This window comes from Lissotriton helveticus, chromosome 1_2 (genome assembly GCF_964261635.1).
Source record: "Lissotriton helveticus chromosome 1_2, aLisHel1.1, whole genome shotgun sequence".
Taxonomy (NCBI): Eukaryota; Metazoa; Chordata; class Amphibia; order Caudata; family Salamandridae; genus Lissotriton; species Lissotriton helveticus.
The window spans coordinates 12,449,035-12,475,354 of record NC_136058.1 but is presented as its reverse complement, the minus strand read 5'-3'; the positions used below and the strand labels follow the sequence as shown (position 1 = coordinate 12,475,354).

The following is a 26,320-nucleotide window of genomic DNA, read 5'->3' as shown; positions in this document are numbered from 1 at the left end:
CCTACACGTCTACAAAACTAGCAGCCTTTAACTAAAATATAAGTAAAACTAATAAGTATTCCATAAATGCATGATTAAAAATCAATGAAATAACAATTACTAATTCATTGTAAACTAATTATTACATAATTCACTTCCCATCCTCTACCCCTACAAACCTAACAGCCAGCAATTAACATATAACAATAGTAAATCAGTATTACAGAAATTATATAATAAATATCAAATAAATAAGTGGAAACAATATTAACAACATCGATATTATCTGCAACAATACTACTTACCTCAAAAAATGATAATCTTGTGAACAATATTTGTGCATCATGATTTTTGTGTGTCATGACATTTAATTTCCAGTGTTTCTGTCTCCTGATCTTTTTAAATCGATATTTTGTCTTAACACTGATATTTCACCTCATTAGTACTGGTTTTACAACCAAATACTGACATAAGCAATTAACAAATTGATCAATAAACGTTTGCAAAGGGAGCACATGTTGCCCTACTTTTAATAACTTTTGACCTGTTGAGCTGAAAAATTGTTGAAATTTTCAGATTAATCAACATATGCTAGATTATGTGGAAACTGCTGTGAATCCATAACTATGTGGAAAATGCCAAAGCTGCAGAAGTGCATAATTCTAGTGGTCCTGGTTAAAGGAGTTGCAAAAACTGCATAGAAAGCACATATCTGAACAAACTTTATTTTAAGAATTTATCAACCCAAAAAAAAAGTGCTGGTGTCATTCTTTGCCATGAACGCAGATATGCAAATAACTTAGGCCCTAATTACAATGGCGGTCGGTGGGACTGCCAACTGCCATGTCATCGGGCAGAAGACCGTCCGACAATAAATCGGTGGTCATACCCATGCTATTACAATGAGACTGCCAGCACGGCTGTCGTAAAGTGCCCAGGTAGTGGGCCGCAGCACAATCCGCAGTAGAAAAAAGCACATTGTGCACATCCATGGACCATGTGTCGGGTACATTGTGGTGCCTGGCACACGGCACACGGTGCATGGATGTGTGGGGGGCACTACATGTGCCCCAGGGACACTTAGCAGTGGCGGCTGGGGTGATGGAGGCCCTGCTCGGGCCCCTTAAGTCTGTTTCCGTCTGCCGTTACCATGGGAGTGGGACTGCCACGAAAAGGCAGTCAAAAATGGACAGCCTAATCCCTTCGGTGGGGCCTTCTCAGGCTTCGCCTCCATTGTAGGGATAGGATTCTGACTGCCACTGTGGAGGGATCTTGGATCCTGTCGGAGACAGTGTTTTTTGTTCCCAACCTATGTGATCTGATCGCATGCATCAAAATGTGGTGGTCGGACTGATGACTTGTCTGTCGGGCGGACCGCCACCGACGGTCTGTTGGTGAGGCCCTTAATAAGTTACCATGTGCTCAGCCCTGAAAAGGACTAACCCTTTCAAAGCATGCTTTCTCACCTGCGTAACGAAGTTGGAAAATAATAATCTGCCTGTAAAAGAGCCTAAATTGTTTTCTTAAAGGCGGATTCTGAAATGACATCACAATATTGTATAAGGAGCTCATAGTGATACCCAGCACCCGAGAGTCTCCAACTGCCAGTTTGATGTCTCCTCCATCCTCCTTTGGTGACCTCTTCCTCACGAGGTGTGAGTGCTCCACAGATACTGTTGGGAGCCTGGCTGTTTCCTGTAGCCTCTTTGGGAGTGCAGAGGCCACAACAAGGACATGATGTGAACCCCAGCACCAGCCAAGCCACATCCCATTGACAGGAAAGGAGGTGACACGAAAGACCCCATCAAGCTAACACTAGCCAAGTGACAACAGTACCTGTCTCATCACTCTTACTCACTCCTCCCTATCAACATGTGGGGTGATCTGCAGCACACATAGAAAGAGGTAAATACCTCTCAGGATTGTTTTTGTGCAGGAAGGTGTACGTTCGTCCACAAAAAATAATCCTGCATGCAACACAGGCACCCTTGGACCATGTTGAAAAGGTGCCTGCAGTCCATTGTTTGCCAGCGCAGGGGCAAATGTCAGGAATGCACTGTATGTCTTAAACACAGAGCATTCCTGCCCTTTCCCAGTAAGGCAGTGCAGCGCAAGAAAGTGACTTGTCACGCTGCACTTCACTATTATTTCATAAATAAGTACCCAAGGTTTTAAGTGGTTGCTGGGAAAGGTGAAGGTTCAACCATATATTACATAGGATAAAGTACCCCCTGCCACACATAAGAATATTGCAAGTCATCTCGGAGTTCCATAACCTTATCAAGGAACTCAGCCTTAGGCCTCGCTCCTCTATATGGTTAATGAACTCCTCGGTGACTTGCAATATCTTTATAATGCACAGCAGGTGTACTTTATCCTTATATGGTTCTTTTTGGTAACTTGAAATATATTTGAAATATATTTATAATTTACAATTGGTGATACATTATCCCATATATCTTGTGTCAATTTAAAATTTCAATTTCTGCCATCAGCAAAGTTCATTTCGGAACCCCTTATTTTAGACATAACAGCACCATTAAAAATTACTTTAAAATAGGTGCCTGGTGTATATGAAACACGACCCTATGAAAGTAAACTCGTCCACTGAATCAATAATGCATATAATACCAAGCATGGTCTAGGTCTTCCGATGATTAAAAAAGGAAACGCTAGTAATGATGATAAACATGAATGTAAGTGTAATTTGCGTCTTTTGGGCTTTTTCTTAAAATAACAGTGATTTTTGTCTTTTATGTATCCTGTGTTGCACATTTGCAATAACGAGCATATTTACTGTAACTGTTTTTATAGTCTCTAAAAGCAAATGTTGGTTTCCTTTTGCCCGGGGGATGAGTAAGTGGGTGGACAGTAGCTTCAGGTAATGTTCATTTTCCAGGGAAGAGAGCCTGGCAGCTTGGTTTTCAAGCTTAGTCATATATTTTTCCATTTTATTTTTTGTGCAATTACTCCGTTTTCGGAATTGATTCTTTATGCAAAAGAGAAATGTGTGACTCATTGATTCACTGTTACAAGAATAACAAGGCTGTAAATGAGCATCTGTGACCAGCCCTGGTATTTGAGAGCGGAGCAGGTGTTGACAACACCTATCTTTCAATGAAACTGTTTGTCAGTCACTAAATTATTTGAAAATTCCCAATGTGAGTGAATATTTCTAAACATAACACCTCATAAATGGACTTTGTGTATCACAGTCACAACATTTTTTTTGTTTATGCAAGGGACATGTGTGCCAAATGTTTTTTGATTACTTTTTAATTATCATTCCGTCAAATATGATATATTTCAAGCTTAGCTGTTGGCTATCTTTCATTTACAGTACACGGCCAAATATTGATAAACCCTACTTTATAAGTAGAACAGTAATACTCTAAACTGACTTTGTTAATTATGTGGGAGTGGACACAGCGGAATAGTATTCATTTGTTTAATACGGTTATGTTTTTATCTTGAGTAATAAAAAAGTACTGTCATTATCAAATAACTATTTTACAAAGTGAAGCAATACTAACAGAATGTATCCGTAATTATCCTCGTTTACAATTAACACATAATTTGCAGATTTCAGCTAAACAAAATATTTCTTGCTCAGATAGTTCAAATAATAGTGCCAGAAACTGTGCTGCAAAATTTGCATTATTTGCCTGTTAATAGAGAAGACCTGGCCATTTAATTTGGACCTCTATGCTACATAAGAAAAGTAGCCCTGCTAAAGGTACAACTCTGGAGAGTGGTAATAGGGCTGAGGGCCACTATCATGGTGAAACCAACATTTCATTTGGAAGCGTGAAGTTTTTCCGATATTTCACGGTTCCCTGTGAAATATGGATTTTAATTCTATTACATTATGTGTCATAAATGCACGTAAAGGCATTTAACAAAAGGTTAAAGTGGAGTTATTATACGTGAGGAAGGTAGTAAGATTTTAAGTTACGTTAAAAAACCTTGGAAATTCACTGAAAAAGGACAACTATTTAAAATAAAATAAATCTGAGAAGTTTTTCAGTTATACAAAACTAATATGAATATAACTTACAGTGCCATACATTTCAGATCTCACCAGTATTGTAATGTGTAAGATTATAGCGTGAGCATCACAGGGGTCTAAATGATAATGTGCCAAACCCATTGATGGAAGAGGGATGAGTGCAGGGCCTGAGCTCATGCCAGGCCCTGCGCCCAAAACACCGGCACCCACAGTCATTGGCTGCTAAGCATTGTGATGGGGGAGGGTTGTTATAACACACCATGAGAGTCCCACCCCTCTCACAAAAATTCCCCCAAAATAATTTTGGCCTCCTGGACTCTAATAAGTTCCAAGTGGTCAGGGTAGCCCTACCTTGCCTCTAATATATTTTTCTGTTATGTTTTCAGCACAGGGGTCTGAAGCCTGTGTCCTGTAATGGCAGCCATAACATTTTCTTTCATGTTGAGGCCAGCAAATCAAATTGCTCGGCCCAGAGGGACTGTGAGTACCTCAGGAGCAAACTTGCTAACAAGAAAAAAAGCACTTGTGACTAATCAAATCCTCTATGTTTTGAATTTGCGTCCCACAGGGTTCGTGCGGAAGTCTTGCAGGATCAACTGTCAATATATCTATACATTTTTAACATACATTTTTTAAAGACTACCGAACAGATTTACACCAAATGATAAAAAGCACATATTTTGGGTAATGCTCTAGCTTTCTGCCAAATTTGATGAAATTCTTTTCAGTCGTTTTGGCTGTATCATTCTCAATTTTTTTCTACGTAAAATACATGAGGGAAAAAGGTTTTTTGACCACCCCCTTTTTCTCAGCCCTTGCTTAAGGGATCAACCCAAAACCTTTTAGGAAGTAGCATTGGTGAGTGAACTCTGCTTTTGGAAAGTTTTCTGAAGATTTATCAAATGGCCCCAAAGCTATTAGAAAACCTAAAAATGGTCTTCCTATAGTTATTGGGGATCACTGAAATAATATCGACTGCCAGAATATCGACTTGCAAAAATATCGAGGAAAAAATATCTACAGCCAAAATATCGAGTTTGTATCTGCAAACAGGTAAGTACAAAAATATCGAGTACAAAATATCGTTTACAAAAATATAGTTTTAAAAAATATTGACTTTATTAAAAACAGTGTTAAATTACATTAAAATAAAAAATTAATTACTAAAATATACTTAAAAATACTTATAATTAAATTATTAATGAAAGTTATAAAAAAAATTACAATCATATTTGTTATAACATATATATATATATTAACATAATATAATTAAATAATATCCAATATTATTACCGTACGATAGCATAAGTCTAAAAAATACTATTCCCAATCCACAGAGTGCAACTGTAGGGAAAGCGTTGGATAGCGTAGGGGTAAAAATTACTATTCCCACTCCAGTGGGTGCAACAGTGAGGAAAGCGTTGGATAGCGTAGGGGTAAAAATTACTATTCCCACTCCAGTGGGTGCAACAGTGAGGAAAGCGTTGGATAGCGTAGGGGTAAAAAATACTATTCCCACTCCAGTGGGTGCAACAGTAGGGAAAGCGTTGGATAGCGTAGGGGTAAAAATTACTATTACCACTCCAAAGAGTGCAACAGTAGGGAAAGCGTTGGATAGCGTAGGGGTTTAAATTACTATTCCCACTCCAGTGAGTGCAACAGTAGGGAAAGTGTTGGATAGCGTAGGGGTAAAAATTACTATTCCCACTCCAGTGGGTGCAACAGTAAGGAAAGTGTTGGATAGCGTAGGGGTAAAAAAATACTATTCCCACTCCAGTGGGTGCAACAGTAGGGAAAGCGTTGGATAGCATAGGGGTAAAAATTACTATTCCCACTCCAAAGAGTGCAACAGTATCAATCAATCAATCAAAGCAATTATATAGCGCACTACTCACCCGGAGGGTCTCAAGGCGCTAGGGGAGGTCCGCTACTGCTCGAACAGCCAGGTCTTGAGCAGCTTCCTGGGTCAGGCGGAGGTGGGTTCGGGAGGGAGTTCCAAGTCCTGGCGGCCAGGTAGGAGAAGGACCTTCCTCCTGTGGTGGCTCTTCGGATGCGGGGGACGGAGGCGAGGGCGTCGGGGTAAAAATGACTATTCCCACTCCAAAGAGTGCAACAGTAGGGAAAACATTGGATAGCGTAGGGGTTAAAATTACTATTCCCACTCCAGTAGGTGCAACAGTAGGGAAATTAAATACTTCATATATTATTTCAAGAAATATAAATTAATATCTATCAAAAATTATTGAAAATTAATTACGAATTTAATATAATATAAAAATTAATCAATTAAAATTACAAATTAAAATTAATTATTACAATTATTTAACTATTAATACAAATTAATTACAAATTAACAATTAATAATTTCACATTTAAAAATTAATTTACAATAAATTCTAATTAAATACAATTAAATAATGTTATTAAATTTACATAATTAGCAAATATTCCATTAAATAAAAATAATCAGCAATTCTAATTTAATTATTTAGCCATAATTATTTAGCCATAAAAAATAATTAACAATTAATTCTAAAACAATACCAATAAATATGTTAGCATATTTAATTAATTATAAATAAATTACTTGCCACCCAATTCCCCTATAAACCCACAACAGAAAATAAATTAGTAAAATTAACATAATTAGCAATTAATCAATTAATTAAAATTAATTGCCAATTAAAAGTTAATTAATTACCAAATATAAATTAATTAACAAATTAATAAAAATGAATAACAATAAATAAATTTATATATTTAATTAATTAAAATTAAATTACTTCCCACCTTATTCCCCTATAAACCCACAACCCGCTACAGAAAATAAATTAGTAAAATTAACATAATTAGCAATTAATCAATTAATTAAAATGAATTGCAAATTAAAAGATAATTAATTACCAAATATAATTTAATTAACAAATAATTAAAAATGAATAACAATAAATAAATTTACATATTTAATTAATTATAATTAAATTACTTCCCACCCTATTCCCCTATAAACCCACAACCCGCTACAGAATTAAATTACGCAAAAATTAACAAATAAAAATGTCATTAATTAAAATTATTTATAACATAAATACACACTTTTAACACACATAATAACATAAATATCACTATAAAAAAATCAATATTATAAAAAATTCGATAATTTTATTAAACTATATTATATACTTCGATATTTTAAATGTCTATATTTTTAACAATCAATATTACATTACTTACCTTAATAACGATATTTTTGATGTCTATATTCTGTCCTGTCGATATTTTGTCCATTCGATATTTAAAACTCGATATTGCGTCCAGTCGATATTTTGTAGTCGATATTTTGACTGTGAACCAGTTATTGGGTCCTAAACATAACTACACAGTGGTGACTGCAGCTGTGTAATCTATATGTATATATGCACACACAGCGCCAACGCCATTGTGTAATCTATATGTTTATACGCATACCCATCACCAGCAGCAATCATGGCCCAATCAAGAATGGCTGCAGGATAAATGCCTACCTTCAGCCTTGGGCTGAAGGTAGGCGTTCTAGCATGCCCATTTTTTCTTGTAAACTCGGCTTAATGTGAAATGGTGTCAATGTCTCTGTACTCTATACCTCTAATTCAACCCAATTGTATAACTATTACTAGTATATATGTTGTACGTGGGCATACCCTGCCTTTAATACAAGTTGCCAAGTGGTAGTTACTGGTTTTGTGGTTTTGATCACCTTGTTGGTGGTTTCACCCTAGCGCCAAATCAATATACGGAAAATAGGGTTCTGTTTAAGTCCCGTGGTATTAAACAGTCTTTCATTATCTCTGAGATTCAACAAAAATCATTTTACTTTTCATCACATACTCTAATATCTTTTTGCCTTGGTTCTCCAAACTAGTGCTGATTCCTTTGAGTGAGGTGTCCACACCTCATAGCAGTTCACTTCTAACCTGCGTGATATGCAAATGCCTACTCACTCGTCAACATGTGGAATAGGACACGTTAACCATGAAAAAGTAGGCTAATACTGAATCCTGAAATTTGTGATTAGACATCATCTAATTCTCTGTGGATCTACCACCTGTTGTTCACATCCAATGATGGACTGATTGGCATAATGCACTAAAAGGATTGTTAGTGGTGTATTGTTTTCTCTAGATATATCAAAAGCATTGAAATACCTAATAGCGATGCTATGGAGCCCAGGGAAACACTGGAGATGAATCCATCTTTGCAGGTGTTGAGTTTTGAGCTGCAAATGGAAGTGAGTAATGGCCTGAATGTAGTGAAAGAGAACAGAAGTGATCCAGATTAGTGCAAAAAACAGAATAACTATTGATGACATCATGGTAAGAAATTCATTATTAAGCGGGCAGAACATGATTTACATTGTAGTGCCTATGTGAAAATTGGTAGATAAGAAGTAAAGTGGAGAGAAGCAGGGAGACACATGTTGGGATATTGAGGGAGATTAAGGTCAAAGTGCAGAGACAGGGAGAAGATACAATGTAAACAAAAGAAGTTAGTACATGTAACAGGAGATGCTCAGGGATAGAAGCAGATATTAAAATGGGAAGAATGCTGAAACTGAAAAGCAGAGATGAGCAGTGGCTGCAAGGGAAGATAGTAAAGAAAGCACAGGAGGAAAGTGCAAGCAGGGAAAGAGAAGATTCAATGTACAGCAAATATACCAGTGCCTTTGCTCGCTGTGTGAAGTTTACTTGCACGGTGCAGCACCTGAGCAGATTGTCCTCTTCTTTGCTGTTAGTGCATATGTCGTTACACAGTTTATAGCACTAGGGGCTGTATTATGGATAATGCCCCAGGGGGCACAAGGGGTATGTGCACACACTTTCTGTGACCCCAGGACACTTTGGATTTGCATAAGGGTTCACAGACGCTTACACTCCCCATCTATAATCCAGATTGCACCGGCGCACATATAGCCCTGGCACAATCTCAAGGGATGTTTCGGGCATTTACATGGGTTTATGAGGGAACACTGTCAATGTGCCTCCCACCCCATAATATAGATACTGGCACAGGTGCAAAGAAGCTGTCAGAGAGCTCACTGACTTTGTACCACATATGAGGTGGTGCACAGACAGTACGATCCCTACGTCTACCTGTGAAATCAGGGAAAACAGGTCCCATGGACCCATCCATCATCCCCCTGAAGGCACGTTCAGGCACTGTGTCCACATTCAAGAAGATCACTGTACTACTTTGAACTGCAGACCGCATTACCACCTGCAAAGGAACGACAAACAGGCAGCTTCAAACAGACTGTTAACCTTTCAGTAATGCTCTTTCCCCAGGTAGATTCACAACTGAGCTTGGGGCAGCACATAAACTGTATTAGGGCATAGTGCCCTGCTCTGCGTCTGGTGCACCCAGTTAAAAGTGCATCATGGCAAGGACTAGGATAGTGCACCATATACCCAAAAGAGCACTGGTGCACTATACTAGTGAGCAGGGCAAATTTTCTAATGCCAGTGGTGGTGGTCTAAAAATTATAAATGGAGGCTGGATGCCATTTGCTGGGTCAAGAATTACCATATTGTTCAATACTTTAAGAAAGATATATACTTTTGATGTGTAGATGCATACTAATAGTAGCATCTCCAACATATGCTTTCATTTTGTAATCAACCAATTTGATGCCTGCTCATGTCAGTAGGCAGCAAAATCTAATGGTGGTGGTAAGGGGCTACATTTCATTCCATTCATCATATTTTACTGAGAACCTTGAAGCCCTTGCTTTATGAATGACCAACCCCAAATGCACATCCCTGCAACAGAACATTTTCGGTTATGATTATCTCATACTGCGCTCTACACAGTTTTGGGATCTAACATCCCTTTGGATTTGCTTATGCTAAACTCTGCAGACTGCAGTTCAAGTAATTTGTCCCCGTGCTTCCATCACTTAATTTATTAGAACACTGCATGTGTTGTAAAAGTTAGAAATGTATGATTTTGTACCTGTATATGTTTCCGAGTGTACACGTGTACGCATATATATGCTTGTTTTGAGCCTGCCCTGTGTATGTTTCAAAGCAAACACAAAAAGATGATGGACGGAGCGCTGAAACTTTTCAGACACTCATCCCAAGTCACAGATCTGGGTTGAATCCATCAATGTACTTTAGCTCACTTCGCCAGCCGTGTTCAGACCCAGCAATTTGCAAATCAGTCTTGACCTTGATCCTCATGGGAACAGTCCAGTCCGAACTGCCAAGCCAGGTCTTCCCTGGACCAGATACAAGCATCCTGGGACCGGTTTCGGGGTAGCACCCCTTATTAGCCAAGCTAGCTTGAACCCTGTCCGTCCATGTTGTGTAAGTTTCGAGTATTTTGTTTTTATGTACCTCTCCTTTCATCCCTATGTGCTATCAGGTTAATATCAGATGAAACATTGTGAGCATTTAAACACCAAATGCTAAATGTGTTTCCTGAATTATTGAACAATAAAATGTTGTACTGTATATCAAATATCACGGGTGCATGTTATTATATTTATATATCTTTAAAAAGAAATGCAAATAAAATTGAATTGTTTGAATATGAGCAGCAGCACATCAAAGAGAAACATGTTTGAACTCTAGAGCATTGCAATTAAACTAGAAAATAAATATCTCAGAATAGGACCCTGGTAGAAGAGAATTCAATCTCGACTTGAAATGACATGCCTGTCTCCTCTTCCATAGGTGCAAGTGTAACCTTCACGCCAATACCTGTGTCTTTGACAACAATAAATTATCCTGCGAATGCGAGCACAACACCACGGGCCCAGACTGTGGGAGATGTAAGAAGAATTACCACGGCCGCCCTTGGAGTCCCGGCTCGTATCTGACCATCCCAAAGGGCACTGCAAATATCTGTGAGTAGATTTCTCCAATAATGGCACTGTTAGTGCACGGCCTTCTAAGTAACTATGCCTCATATTTCATTGTAATTGCAATTCCGGTCAATATATTGATTGTGAGCAGAGTGGAAGCAAAGGTTTAGCTTGTGTTTTAGTCACTGGTGACCCAGATCTGAAATAAAACTCAGTTCGGTAATTTGATGAAACAGACCGATAGCCAGAATCATTTGTAAAGTGCCCCATTACGCATGCAGAAGAAATGACGGTTTAAAAGGAAATGCTAGACCGAATTGGGGTTTTATTCTTGATTGGGTAACAGATATTTTCAAGCCATATTAATCATGCTGTGTCTACCTCTGGATGACGTTTTTCCAAGCTAGCTTTCGTTTACTTTACTCCCTGTTTTCTGAATCATGTTGCAGGCCCGAAGAGAATTTGGATTATTGTAGTGCATTATAAACACATATCTTTGTCACCTCAACTCTTTCAATGTACCATGTACCACTAATGATAAATCTCTGAATACATGTTCCGAGCACTTACCCATGAATGTGTCAGTCTGGTGAAGCATCACTTTACGGAAAAGGAGGCTGTAACTACTCTTATAAAATCCCCGGAAAAGGAGGCTGTAACTACTCTTATAAAATCCCACAGTGAAAGAAAGCAAAAGTATTCCCTCCCACCTACTCCTCCCATCCTATAAATTTGCAGGCACATTTTTAATTGCCTCAGCTCTAGGGATAGGCAGCATTGCAAAATGTTTTCATGTGTAAAATGTATAATATGTATAATTTTCCTGAAACTTATGTGAGAGACCAGTTCAATCTATTTACTAAAGTCGTTCTGCTTTCACGCGCTGGACATTGCTGGTCCTGTTAATGCATCCATGGCACCCATCCAGTTTCACCGTTCCGGAGAGACAATTTCAGCTCGAACCAGTCTTTCTGAGCGTGTAATACACAAAAAGCATACACCTAAAAAGCTCACACTGGCCGAAAAATGAATGCCAGGACCAACTCATGTCCTAGTGTGAGCTAAATCACCTTTAAAGAAAGCTTCGATCACAACATGACCACTAGCCATTTGCACAGAGGTCCCTCAAACTTAAGTGATACCACCACAGCATGAAGATGGCCTAATAGAAGTCAGGTGATGTTTGGTGGAGGAAATGTCTCATCTCAAGGTCTACACAGTCCAGTCCTTCTTGCCTTGGTAGCCACACAGCAGCATAGGCACGTAACGGGCATATTGGGTAAGCTGGTAGGAACTACAAATGCCTTAATGGCATATGTAAAAATAGAAAATGCAAATGTGATAGGTGGAATTCGTGTAAAAGTCTAGCCACTCGCAATTGCTCAGGGCTGTATTCCATTCAATCATTTTTCACTCAAAATGCCACTCCAAAGAGAAGTGTCCAAGCATGGCAGTTCAGGCAGCCCTTTTTTTCTCCGGGAGGAGTAGCAAAGTGGGCAAAAACCGTTGAATTGGAATGGGGACCAAGCAACTGCCAGTGGATGAGACTGTGTGAATGCATTCCACCCATTTCGGTTCTGTTTTCCTTAGGGTGGTATATCTAATAGTCAGCTCAGTGTTGTAGACGCTCTAGGATTTCCAAATTCTCCCACAATCGCAAAGACGTTGAGTAACTCCTGTAAGTACTAAAATATAGTATACTAATGGTATTGTGTTTTGTAACACAAAGTTTGTCATATGAAGCTGAAAAATACTCTTTGGGGGTAACATACGATTATACACTGTGGGATTTATCGTTTGTTACTATCAATAAATCAATCCCATCATTCATGGCATAGTGACGTTAACTCTTTTGGTGCAGTCATCTTACTTTTAACTTAAGGTTGATGGCCTCTGTAGCAGTTGGAGTTGTTTTTGTGGTTACCTGGAAGATGGGTTGTGTAAAACACAACATGGGCAATAGGGCAAGGGGACCGAAGAAAACAAGCATTGGCAAAGCCAACTGGTCTTGGCGATGCGAGAACCATTGGCAATTTTAATGTCTTTTAGACATGTAGCTCAAGAGCACACATTTTATGCAGGGGAGCCATGATTTATCCTCATTTTCTGGGTTTCAAGGGCAGCACTGTAAACGTTTCAAACTGAATCATTTTGCTACCTGCCCATCCTCTGGAGCAATCTCATCATGAGCACCAAGCATAAGTATATTAAATAATTGCAAAATGCTGATGTCACAAGAGAAATTGTTACAGTTCACGTGAAATGCAAAAGTATAAATATCACAAATATCGAGTTTGCTCCTGGCCGTTGCTGCTGAGGCAATGTTAAGACTGTGAGGATGGTGAAAGCACAGCAAGCATAAACTGCAATTTTTGGATCATCTGTAACGGTTTTTGCAGACAGTGACTAATGGAGGGGCGGTGGGAGTAGGTGTATCAAGCACATGATCCAGATTTGATTTTGACACCCTTCAAGGCTGGCCACTGGGGTTTGTTTGTAGCCTCGCACTTCAGGGCAGACAGAAGGGTATTCCTTCGAAAGCTTCTGCAAGAAGCGATTTTATTGTCATTAGACAAGGTCTGCGTGACAGACCGCACACCATGGTGGGTGCCCCAGTCACTGTATATATTAAGGGGCCGAGAGCAAGAGCATATATATAGAGAAAAAACTGTGTACAAGATCAAGGAACTGCAGCCAGCTATGCCAACGCAAACTCTAAGACTCTTCAGGCAGCCATCATGGAGTGGGAGGAGTGGCGGGGGGTTGTATACAGCCAGACCGAGTAAAAACTGCACCCAGCACTATTTACTTGGGACACACTGGAGACAGCATAGGTTGCCTACTCTGTCAGGCCATGCCTCAATAACGGCAGTTGCAGCTACCGGGGGACAAGTAACGTAGGCCAGACTCCCAGTGCTTGCAAAGGTACCAATTTGGGATGCTAACTCCCTAGAGACCCCACAAACAACATCAGCATGATCAAACAGTGGTCTTAGGGTACAACAATTACTAGTTGTACCTGTCACTTGGACCCTAGCACTTCCGTTATCACTATTGGCTATAACAAATTAACACGTTATATCTTCAAAAACCAAACACATTTGCACAGTTGTGCTTCTACAGGAGTAGCAGGCTTGCATATAAGCCATACTCCTACAAGGCACCAAATCCAGAGTGGTCCTGTAACTGGGTATACCAGCTTTCCTCTAAGGGAATTACCAGAACTGCCCAACAATATGCTCTGCAAAGTCAGAAATATAGAGTGCTAAAACAGGAGGGGAGGATGTGGCGCTACGGCCAAAGCTGCCAACTATGGAGCTGGAGGTACTAAATACACAAACAATTCTCAAATTAGCACCTTCAGAAGAAAGAAAAGGAACACTGGCACCCAATGGTTCTTCAAGACAAAAATATCAGTTTTATTCACAGAAACATATTAAAAAGGTAAGCCTTCTTCTGTGCCGTATCTTGAAGAAAGAGGTACTGACTCACCCAGGCAGCTTGGAACTAATCTCCTAAGATCCTGTTTGGGGGTGATTGATTCCCCTTGGATATAGTTATCCCTCTGCATTACACAAACATTGGCTGGCTATGACTACAATTATTACACTGTAACCATGATTCGGACTACCCAACCCCGGGAGCTGTGATTAGGACCATCAACCTACATGCACCCTTAGTAAGTTGCTTTTCACCCTTCCCCTGTCCTGAGGAAGACCCGCACGCTGAGGATGTAATTACCCTCCACGCACTAAGCCGGGTCAAAACGTCGACATTTGTCCCCTGAAGGTCCTGTACCTTGTCACCATTGCCCCATCTAACAGATGATACCTCTCTGAATTATTTCTAAATTATCGAAAACAACTATAAAAATGACTACTTGAGGATAGGCCATAATGAACTGGTATTGATGTGACTTAGAACCAGTTCCAATCAGAATCATTGTAATTTCTATTTTTGAACTATCTCTACTCTGTGAAACCTCCCTCTTTTACCCCTTTTTATCTATATCACAGATGAGCAATACTCCTTCACCCTCCTCCTTTGAAGCAACCTTTCTACAACTATTATATAACATGGTAATGTTGCTTACCTTTTTGAATATGTTTCTGTGAATAAATCAGATATTTTTGTCTTGAAGAACCATTGGGTGCCAGTGTTCCTTTTCTTTCTTCAGAAGCTGCTAATTTGAGAATTTTGTGTGTATTTAGTACCTTGTGCTGATTCTATAATGCCTAAAATAGTATTAAGAATCATTAAACTCTCTGGTCTTAATTGCGTGATAAATAGGTCTGGGACCATTGTTTTTGTATAATACATGATACTCAGGTCCGTGGACAGAATTGGGTTACCCCATTAGTTTATAATAACTAAGGAGCTGGGACATCGGGTACAAGTCTTGACGTCGGCTCAACATCCTGTGATTAGGGATAAATCACTTGATCACCCTATGCCTACAAACATGAATGTGTCCTTAAGTGAAATAACTGAAATTGCTCCATTAATGAATGTGTCCTTGTGTAAAGTAACTGAAACCACTCCAATAATACCTTTGGGTGGTGTTCGCTGTATACAAAACTGCATTAAAAAAAACAGGAGATGGAGGATGGAGCGAGTGAAAACTTGAGCATTCATATGGAATGCTCCAAGACGAGGAAGAAAGTAGCTCCCAAAACAGGAGCAATTGATGGACAAAAGTACTTGACCCATACTCTGGGGAAAGGTAGAGGCATGGCGCTTTCATACCATGAACAAATAGGGACAGAGGATTTGAGAGTGATGATGGCGCGAGCAAATAGGAAGCCTCTGGGCGGGTTGAAGCCCACAGACAGAATACAACATGTCTCTTCGAGACAGTGCATGTGCTGTAGTCGAGACCTAAAAAGCAATTTAAAATAATTAAAATAAACTGCAGAAGGGGTGTTACACAGGAGACTGATAAAGAGAAGCAAAGCAGAGAACAGAAAAAGGCCAGCAAGGGAGCCGTGCGATTCCATAATTAGTCCTCAAGACATGGCATTTTACAAATGAGCTCCACAGAGACATCTCAATGCAGCCCTATTGAAAAAGCAATGTTTGCAACTAAAGCATTCTTACAAATGTTTTTTAGAACAAAGTGTCATCTGCTTCACTCGAACAAAGGTAAGAAAACCAGTGGCAGTTCAGCTCTGTCTCAGTGACAGGCAGGGTAAAATATAATGCATAAACCACATTTTACAGATTAGTGTTCAAATACGTTTCCACGGATCTCACCAAGTTTTGCGTCCTAGGTGACTTGTTAATTCCTAATATCTGCACTAACGTAGAATATGTTTAAAAATGAAAACAGTATGATATCAATGATAGGTGCTGTGTAGTTGCCTCCAATATAATTATTGCCCAAACTAATAGCATTTATAGGCGTACCACCTCTGACGTGCAGCTTATATGGGACACTTCATCACATTTCAGACCTATGCTCTAATGCATTTCTTAAAAACACATGCATAACTAACACTCTTATTTAACACCTTCCCTGCTGGGCACACTCCCCCATTGTGCTGGGGGGAGAGGGGGTGCGCACAGCGCCCCATGCTCATGACGAAGCTCGTCATGCAGCACAGTGCTCGTGTGCTCATGACGAGCTGAGCTCGTCATGACCACACCCGTTTTCATAGAACGCTCGCACAGCAGGGGAATTAGCCCAGCATGCGAGCATTCTAACGGTCATGGCGAGCTCAGCTCGTCATGAGCACATGAGCACCGTGGCTCATGACGAGCTCAAGGAGTTAAGATCTTAATGATAGCAGAAGAAGCCAATACCTCTAAAGATATCTGTGATAAGTTGTCACACTCCTTCAGGTCCCAAAAAGCAACCTACTACCGTGGGGTTCCTTCTTCTCTCTAGATTTATTAGCTTTTGGTTCATCTGCCATGGGTAAATAGTCGAATATATCATGCATGTTAATCTTATACAGACAAGAGTGAAATGGTTAGCCAGCCTCACGGGGCCTGATGTGGAATAGAAATTGCTAGGTCCAATATTAACATTGGAGTTACCCAATTATGCCATCTTTTAAGGATTATTAGAGATTTGGGGATATAATTACCTAACATTTTTCTCTCTAGTCTTTATCAAAGGTCTCTCCCAGCGCCACAAGGCTACAGGTGGCATCAGAGATATCTCCAGACATTAAAGGGAGGCGTGCAGTGTTAGTGTCACATATTCTAGTAACATCATGATATTTTAATGATAAATGTTGCCACACTGGAGCATTTCCTATATGTACAAACTGACCCACTAGTTTGCATTTCTGATTTTGTTATGGCTTGGCCTATCAATTTTGTCGTGCAATTTAGCAAGATTAACAAGAAGAAGTGAAACCACCCCCACACCTTTCATCAAATGGAAATTGTTAACAAACAAAAAAAAACTATACAGGTAGTATGTCGCAGATTAAAAATGGAAAGTTCTCCTTCCCAATAGAATTCAGAATACCAGCATTATCCGTAAAGAGACGTGATAAAGAGAAATCTCACCATTTTTCAATACATTACAATGCAAAAATGATTAATTTGCATGATTGTTGGGTTTGTAATTGGTGCCAAAGCTTTGCACGTCCATAGGTGTTGCAGCAGTTTTAGTTGTGAATTTTCGTGCCTCTGATAATGGAGCAAGCTGATAAATATTCATTGTGAAGTCAGTGAACCTGTTGGCAAAGTCCGCTGTTCTATGTTTGCTAATATTTTAGGGTAATGTTGGAGCGCGTTTGTGTCTCATCTTCCAGAAGGCCTGAAGACACTGTAAGTCCACCATGTCTGGCATTAGTTTCCAGGTATGTCTCTCCTCCCCTTTGAATTTCTGGTCCGACTGATGATTCTGTACTTTGTCATCAGTTGCATATGTTTTGGCATTGACACTGTGACAGCTTCCTGCACTTGCACTGACCCTAGGAGCCTTTGCAACCTGAAGCTGCCATTGAGATGGAATACTGCGACAGGGTGTTGACTAGGTTTTGGAATGTTTTAACTGGATGCAGAGGCGCAACTAGAGGCAAATTTTGGGGGTGCTAAGAACATTTTTCAGGGGGGGGCTAATTCTTCCAGCAATAGGCAGAGTGGAGATGCGGAGGCTCTAAGAAGGGGTGAAAAAACAACAAAGCCTCATTAACAAGCAAATAGTCGTTTAAAGACCTGTGAAGAACTCAGGGCGGCTGTGTGTGTGCCCAGGAAGCTGTCTCAGCCGGGCTGCCACACACGATGGGGGGGCTGAAGCCCTTTGAGCCCAATGGCCATTGCCCACCTGACTGGATGTTGAGTTTTTAGGAACCAAAAGGGTCAGATAAAGGTAAATAGCTCTCGGAACAAGTACAGGAGTGGACGTAGGAAAGGGAGCCAAGGAGAGCAGGCCACACCAGCAGCTACGCCAGCCACTCGTGTTTGCACCTACAGCTCCTCACACAGTGTAAATGGCTAGTGCTGATCACTCTTTACTTCTATGACTCCTTTCAATGATGCAGCGTTGAACATTGTACAATTGGCAGGGAGTTCATACTGCAACCTACAACAAATGTGTTAAAGGTGGTAGGCAAACCACATTGCACCCTTTAACACTGTAGGAGGGAGCCCACAGTACAACCAGTAGCGAACTTATCGAAGGTGGTAGGGCGAACTCTCTGCACACCTATAACATTGTGCAATTGGTACGGAGTTCATACTGAATCCTACAACAGATGTGTTGTAAAAGGTAGGGAGACCCACTGCAACTTTGAGCCCACAGCACAGCCACTGGCCGAAACCTGTAACATTGTACAATTTGTAGGGATTTCACACTGCAACCTGTAACAAATGGCCTATTGATTATAGGGGGGCTTCACAGCAACCCATAACAAATGTATTAAAGCAGGTAATTTATTAATCTGTAAGAGGCATACAATTAAGGAGGTAACCTAATGCGAAATTCTGGCCGTATGTTATTTAGAAACCACACACGAGAGCCCTTTTCTACTTTCAAAATCGCATTTTCCTTCCATGGACGGTGTCTAGCAGCTTCCCAGAAGGTCACAGGGGTTTTTAATCAGCCGAATACTGCATTTTGAGGTTGAAGTTATGATTCGCCATTCGGGCTTTACTCGTTGAAGAACCAATTGGCTGACAGGTCAGACTGCCACAGGGCATCACAACTCTGCCAGTGCGTTAGTCTGACAAGTGTCAGGGCAGGGCACTCTGAGACAGACAGCACACCTCTGAATGCAGTCTATTTTCAGACGTGACTTAAGAACCTAGGTATATTTCACGGTTACTATTATGCTCGATGGAGGCTTGCAATGTATCAGAAATTAATAGTTTGTTTGCTGCGTAGCTTCCATGCCATTGCAAAATGACGATTTCCATTCAACCGTTTTGCAAAGATATAAAACAAATCACAATCTTTACTTGCAGAAGAGGTTTGATGTTCAGAAAATCATCTTCGCGTTTTTCTGTGCTTATTATCTTAGAAAAGCAACACCAAGCAATGTGGGGAAAACTAGCCCAGGACTTCGATATAGAAAAGACTGGGACAGATATCTCGGTATACAGGGCTGGGCGTCTATGCACCAAAATGCCAGGTGTAGCGGAAGCGGCAACACATACCCTTTTACCTTAATGACATCACAGGAAGTGACATCATATGGCCCTGTATTTTCAAGAAGGCATGTCACATGAACCTAACCTCACACTCACACTCTCTTACACCCCCGACACTCATTCTTATTCATTCTCACTCCCTCACTTGCATTCACTCTGAATCTCACTCATACTCACTAATACTTACTGACACGCATGTCCAGGTTTACTAAACCGTTGCACCATGTTTGCGTCACTTTTGTGATGCAAACTCAGTGCAAAGTGTTAGGGTAGGAGTTACTATCCAACTCAACTTCTGATTTGCGTTGGGTATTATCCCAAAATATGCAAAATTGCACAAGACACTGCTTTGGTTTCTTTGGACCAAGTGGACATTTCATGGGTTGTACATGGGAGTTATTTGCATCCACCCATGAATTTTGATGCAAATCCATAGCTACAAACATTGGTAGAGAGGAATTTGCACCAAAATCCTACGAATCCTCTTGGCTGACATAACAAGGAGAAATGTTCTAATTTCTCCTCTTTTTGCCCAACTTGGCATGTGTTCTGTTTTGTACACTACCCATACAAAGCGGTAAAAAAAAAGCCTTAAAGCATACTTTTTGTACTGGAAGGTACACCTTCCAGTACAAAACCTATGCTTCAGAGAACACACACATCTTTGCACTCTGGTGCAAAAATGTGTGCATTGAGTGGCTGCCAAAGGTGCACCAGCGCACAGGGAGAGAAACTCTGCACCACATCCAAATAGATATGGGGCATTGTTTCTCTCTTCCAATGACCCAAGGCAGCGCAGCATCTTTGGTGCAGCGTTGCATTGTGCCAAAGAATAGTAAATCTGGGACTTGATCTCACCCAATCTCACTCACTAGTTGTCACTGACTCTCACTCACTTTCACTCACACACATGCTTAAACATACGTACACATGCTGTCGCACACGTAAACAAACTTTCACTCTATAGCACACATACACAAAATGCATTAAAACTTTTTTCACTTACCACAGCTGCCCCCAAAAGTCCTGTTCCAGCAAGTGTGCTCCATTTTTTATTATACTAATAGTGAATAATTTAGTATTTATCACTATTAGTGTAAATAAAATGAGATACAACTAAGGAATGCAGAGCTGTCCCTCTGTTCTTGGCACTGATTTTATCACCTTCGAGGCCAGGGCTCACAAAGGCAGCGCCTGGGGTAAGAAGGGGCACGCCAGGAGTCGCAACAGCGATCCGTGGCAACCTCTAAATGACTTCTATGTATGCCGGCTTATATAGAAGCCAGCAGCACATAAGCTTGAAACTAACATCTCTCTTAATGGAGCAATACAGAGAAATATCCGGTCTCGCAGACCACATTTAAGTAGATTAAACAGCCATGCATCCCTCTTCATAAAGAGCTGTGCGTTAGTCCTTGTCTGGTTTTACTTACTATCCGGTCTCAAGTTCCTGAAAAAACAAATGGTGAAAATCAGAGTAGCTTTTATGAGTAGGAACATAGCGTGTCGTCTTAGAAACAAAATATTCAAACGTAATGTAACTAGAGTACAAGCAAAGAAACAACAACTTAGGTGCTCTTTCTGTCAGGGCACCTGAGGTGTCTGGAGCTCACTCACCATACTTCCGGAGACATCCCTCACAACTCTCTGCCTACTGAAGAGCCTTTGTTTCTCCTACATTTAATTTATAAATATATATATATATATATAAATGTAATATGGCTGATAAGCAGGATGAGCAATTACTTGCTTTTTTATGGGTTTGTCTGAGGATATCACCAGCTGAGGAATGGTGGAAGACAAACTAGAGGCATGTTAAACATTTCACTTTGATTCTGTCTTTCCCCTCGCAATTCTTACTAACATGAGGTGTGTGCCCCTTTTGGACAGGCACCCTGCTGCCCACCTAAAAGAAATTAAACGGTCTCCGGTTCTCAAAATCAGAGGCTCCCCCTACACTGCAGACCAGAGACCGTCCAACTGTAACTTCTGTTTTTGTGTTTGTCTCTTAATCCTGTTGGGCGCTCATTATAGGGCTCTCTGTTTGTTGTTTTTATTTTCTCCAGGTCTTTTGTTGGTTGCGAACCTTCAGGTTGGATTTTGGTTGTCTCAGTGCACCCCACATGTGCAAAAGACTGTGATTTTGGACTGCTACTGAGAGGCAGAGCGTGCCTTCATGTGGATATGGGCTTGCTCCTATTTCCTTGCTTTCCCCTCCTCTCTGTGTTTTGCCAATCCCAGCAGGGGTGTTGTCGTGTTTATGTTGTTTGCCGGGAGGTACACCAAACACAGTACGCAGGTTAGTCGGGTATTCTCTTTATTGGCATCTCGTGCAGCTGCTCGTCAGTACGTCCGTCCTCGTCCCTGTCCTGGTCATTGTCCATCCTGTTCCTCTCCCCTCACTGGATTTGGTGTCCGGTGACCTGGTCACTCTCCCTGAGGACCCACAGGGTCCTAACGCCCTACTGTCAGTCGCCCACACTGTCGGGTCACGACATCTCCCCCCTTGTTGCAAACAAATGTTCATGACACATTTACCTTAATCACTGTCGCCCACCATTGACAGTCCTTATTCACAGTTATATTGATGGAGGGGAAAGAACGAAAGAGTGAGAGAGAGAGAGAGAAAGAGAGAGAGAGAGAGAGAGAGAGAGAGAGAGAGAACTGGTCGCTCTACATCTCTTCAATGAGTCTCAGTGGTTTACTGCATGTTCTTCGTGATCTTGTGTCTCCATCGCTTCCTTGTCCTCTATCTTCCTCCTTCCATGCTGCTGCAGTTGCTGCTGCAGTTTCTTCTTCCTCCGCCTTCAGCTCCTTGAAGTGCAAGCTGTTTCTTGTGATTCGTTGTTGGTCGGAGGCTGCCGTTATCATCGATCCTTTCACTTTCGTCACCGCCAGTGGATCTTTGGAGAACGGGTTGTCCGATTTTCGATATTGTTTCTGTCTCACCACCACCAGGTCTCCTTCATTCAGTTTCGATTCGGACGCATGTCTCCGTTGATCTGCATAGGCTTTCATTTTCATCTTTGCTTCCTGATCTCTTTTTGAAATGTCGCTCCGATCCGCACTCATCTTCGCCTCCATCTGTGGTAGTCTTGTCTTGCTCGACCGCCCTAGCACCAGTTCGGCTGGGCATCGACCTGTGGAGCTGTGAGGGGTATTCCTGTAATCCTTTAACACCTGGCAGTGTGCCTGCCCAGTCGATATTACAGTCAGCTTTGCTCTTTGTATTGCTTTCTTGATTGTCCCCATAAATCGTTCTACCCTTCCATTGACCTGTGGCCACAGGGGCGTTATCTTCAGATGCTTGATCCCAAGGTAGTCCATGAACCTGCTAAATTCTTCTCCTGAGAGTGGTGATATCTTGGCGCTCGGATTGCCATATATTGCTACTAAGGCCTGGTGATCTGTTACTATCGTGAATTGCTGCCCGTCGATGAACATGCGGTAGTGCTCACATGCCCACACCACTGCCAAGCTCTCTTTTTCTGGCTGAGAGTAGGCTCTCTCAACGTCTGACAGGCTTTTGCTCCCTTGTGCCACGACACATCGTGGCGTTTCCTTGCCTTGGTTGTGTTGTGCCAGTATCGCACCCAGTCCCACTGTGCTGGCATCCACGTTCAGTTCGGTGCATACGTTCTGGTCGAAATACGGCAGGTGATCCACTGCTGTTACTGCCGCCCTTATGTCTTCAAAAACCTTGCTGCATTCTGTTGTCCACACAAATAAACATGGCGCTGGGATGTCTCCTCTTAGTACGTGAATCTCCTCCGTTATTGTCTTATTCTTGTACGTCAGAGTGTCTGTAAATTTTCCCAAGTTCGTTGCTGGTCTTTTCGCACCCCAGGTGAATACCTCTACTCTCGATTGTTGTAGATGCGGTTTCCTCTTCATCTTTTCACATTCCTTGACGCACATTATGTTGCACGTCGCTCCACTGTCTAGTACGAATTCCGCTTGGTGGGGCCCTACATCTATGGTCACTGATTCTGTTTTTTGTATTGTCCTCTTGTCTACCAGCCTTATGCTTTCTTCATTTTTTGTTTTAGTTGTGGACATGAGGTATAGACGCTCTACTTTTTCTTCTGTTTCTTCTTCTCCTCCTGACTCCAGCGAAGAGCTCCTTGTTGTCGTTTCCATGTGTCGCACGTGCCTGTCTGTCGTCATTTGTGGTCTCCCTGGTCTACCTCTTTCACTTTTAAATTGCGTGCCTTGGCATATGGTGGCAAAATGATTGCTTCTATTGCATTTCCGGCATATCTGACCAAACGCTGGGCATGCTCCTCGGTGTGGAAATTCCAACCCGCATCTGTAGCACTGTGACCCTTGTTGTTTCTTTGCCATTTGTTCATTTGACCCCTTCTTCCAGTGTCCTGATCGACCATTGTCTGTTATTCTGTGAGCTTGTTCAACTCGTCGTTCCATCTGTCTTGCATGTGTCATCGCTCTTGCTTCTGCTCTTGCCAGTTCCAAGATCTTTTCTAGTGTGGTCGGCTCCTTTAGTATTCTTGTGCGAAAATCAGTGTCCTGACATCCTTCCATTATTCTTAGGCGGATGGCCTGCTCATTGTCGTATTTCTCAAACTCACAGTGGGTCACTAGTTTTCTTAGCCTGGTTGCGAAATCATCCAGTGATTCGTCAGGCTGTTGAAACGCTATGTTAAAGCTGTACCTTTCGAAGTTAATGTTTCTCTGGGGGTCAAATTTGTCCGTCAGGCACTTGATCAACCCTTTGTATGTTTTTGTTTCACTTGTTTGTAGCGTTACTAAACGGTCATCTACCTCATCTCCTACCAGGTTTAGGAACAGTCCCAGTTGTTTAGCTTCTACCATGTCAGTTGCTTCCATGTACCTTTCAAATTTAGCGATCCACTTCTCCCATCTGATTCCCACCTGTGGCTCCGAGATGCTAAATGGCAGTGGTCTGCGGTACTGTGCGCTTTGTCTGGTCTCAGCCATGTTCTTTTATTTTGTTTGTGCCTTATTTGTGCTTTCTTCTCTGTTTTTCCTTTTATTTCCTTTTGTTCTTTTCTTGTTCTCTTTATTCTCTTATTGTGGGAATTTTTTTGTTGTCCCTTTACTTTTCTTTCTACCTGTTTTGTTTGTGCCTTATTTGTGCTTTATTTTCTGTTTTTTCTTTTTATTTTATTTTGTTCTTTTTTGTTCTCTTTATTCTCTTATTGTGGGGATCTTTTTGTCCCTTTCCTTTACTTTCCACCTTGTTCCTTTGTTTTTCTCTTTATTATCTTCTTGTGGGGATCTTTCTGTCCCTTTCCTCTTCTTTCTACCTCTGTCTGCCTTTATTTCTCTTCGTTTTCTTTAATTGTCTCTTTTCTAGTGTAATTTCAATTAATTTCCTCTTTGCCTGGCCTTGAAATGGTTGCCTCTATTGTTTCTTATGGCCTGTTTCGTTAATTTCCCATTTAAAATGGCCGCCGTCGTTCTCGCGAGATTTCGTGATCGAAATCTCGCCTGTCTGTCCCCAAAATGGCCGCCACTCCAGTTCTCTCTTCTGATTGGCCCAGCCGCCTGACTCTGTAATGGCCGCCGAGACTCTCGCGAAAGCTCGCGCCACTAATTTCAGATCGCGCTCTTGTTCCCAGCGCTTACCGCAGTCGGTTGGATCTGCTCTCGGAGGCTGTTGGGGTGTGCTCCCTTGTTGCTGCTTCTTTTTCCAGCTGATTTCCGCTACTAGCGCATCCAGGGTGGGCACCTGGTTTTTTCTGATGGCGCCTCAGTGGACATGCGTCGATCCGTCTCTTGACCCTCGTCGCCAGTTGTCGTGTTTATGTTGTTTGCCGGGAGGTACACCAAACACAGTACGCAGGTTAGTCGGGTATTCTCTTAATTGGCATCTCGTGCAGCTGCTCATCAGTACGTCCGTCCTCGTCCCTGTCCTGGTCATTGTCCATCCTTTTCCTGTCCCCTCACCGGATCTGGTGTCCGGTGACCTGGTCACTCTCCCTGAGGACCCACAGGGTCCTAACGCCCTACTGTCAGTCGCCCACACTGTCGGGTCACGACAGCTGTCAGGGTCCACTGCTTGCCCCATGTTGGCTTTGGGACTGGTGTTCTGTGGCTCAGTGTTTGCAACTGCTCTGTTCCTGATCCCAGGTTATTGTTCTCTGATGAGAAGGACAAGTTATGTTGCTCTCTTCTCCAGTGTACTACCGTGGCAGGTGTTGGAGTGGTGTGCACAGGTTGCAATTGGAGACTAGTCCTGAAAGTCTGTAGGTTTTCTGATTGTCTCAGGGCACAGATATATGCTGTGCTCTTCAGCTCTCTCAGGAGACAGGCTCTCTGCAGGCTGCTCTCTCATATCCCCCATCTTGAACTGAGCTGTAGTACATACTTGGAGTCACTTGAGATACCCCAGGGTATGGCCTCCGTGTTTGCTTTGGCAGTGCGGTGGTTGGCTGGCATGTTGTCTTGTCCTGCATCCTCTCTGATTGCCTTCTAATCCTGTCCTTCCTTGAAGTTTGTTTGGATATTGGAAGTTCCACTTGGTTCTTCTAGATGGGGGCTAGCTATAGGATACCTTTTTTCTTGAGATTCCGTTTGTAATCTGCATTATGTGTGCCTATATTTTCTGCATGTTTGCTTGTCTTGGACCTCCGGCACAACATTGTGATTAATGCTCTGCTAGTGGAGGTCAAAGCTTCTTGGTGGGCTTGGAGTCCCACTGTCACCATAATTTTTAGGTTCTTTAATCAAGGTGTTTTGTCAGGGCGTTCCTTGTCTTGTTCATATTCCTATTCCTATCCTGGTGGTTTAGTGTTTGACTCCCTGACTTATTGATTATGAGGTTGTTTTGCAGTCAGGCTGCATGGTATTCTCTCTATGGCTGGTCCATTCCTGGGGACTTTGTGCAGTGTCTGTGA

At 41.6% G+C, this 26,320-nt stretch overlaps 1 protein-coding gene across 4 annotated transcripts in view; it reads left to right on the top strand.

Moving 5' to 3' along the window:
• Positions 1–26,320, top strand: part of NTNG1 (netrin G1) — a 909,002-nt gene that overhangs the window by 522,663 nt on the left and 360,019 nt on the right. For all 4 annotated transcript variants that reach the window (XM_078673406.1, XM_078673404.1, XM_078673405.1 and 1 more), the window contains exon 4: positions 10,702–10,874. In XM_078673406.1, coding sequence (XP_078529532.1) covers positions 10,702–10,874 — 173 coding nt within the window. The remainder of the gene's footprint in view (positions 1–10,701; positions 10,875–26,320) is intronic.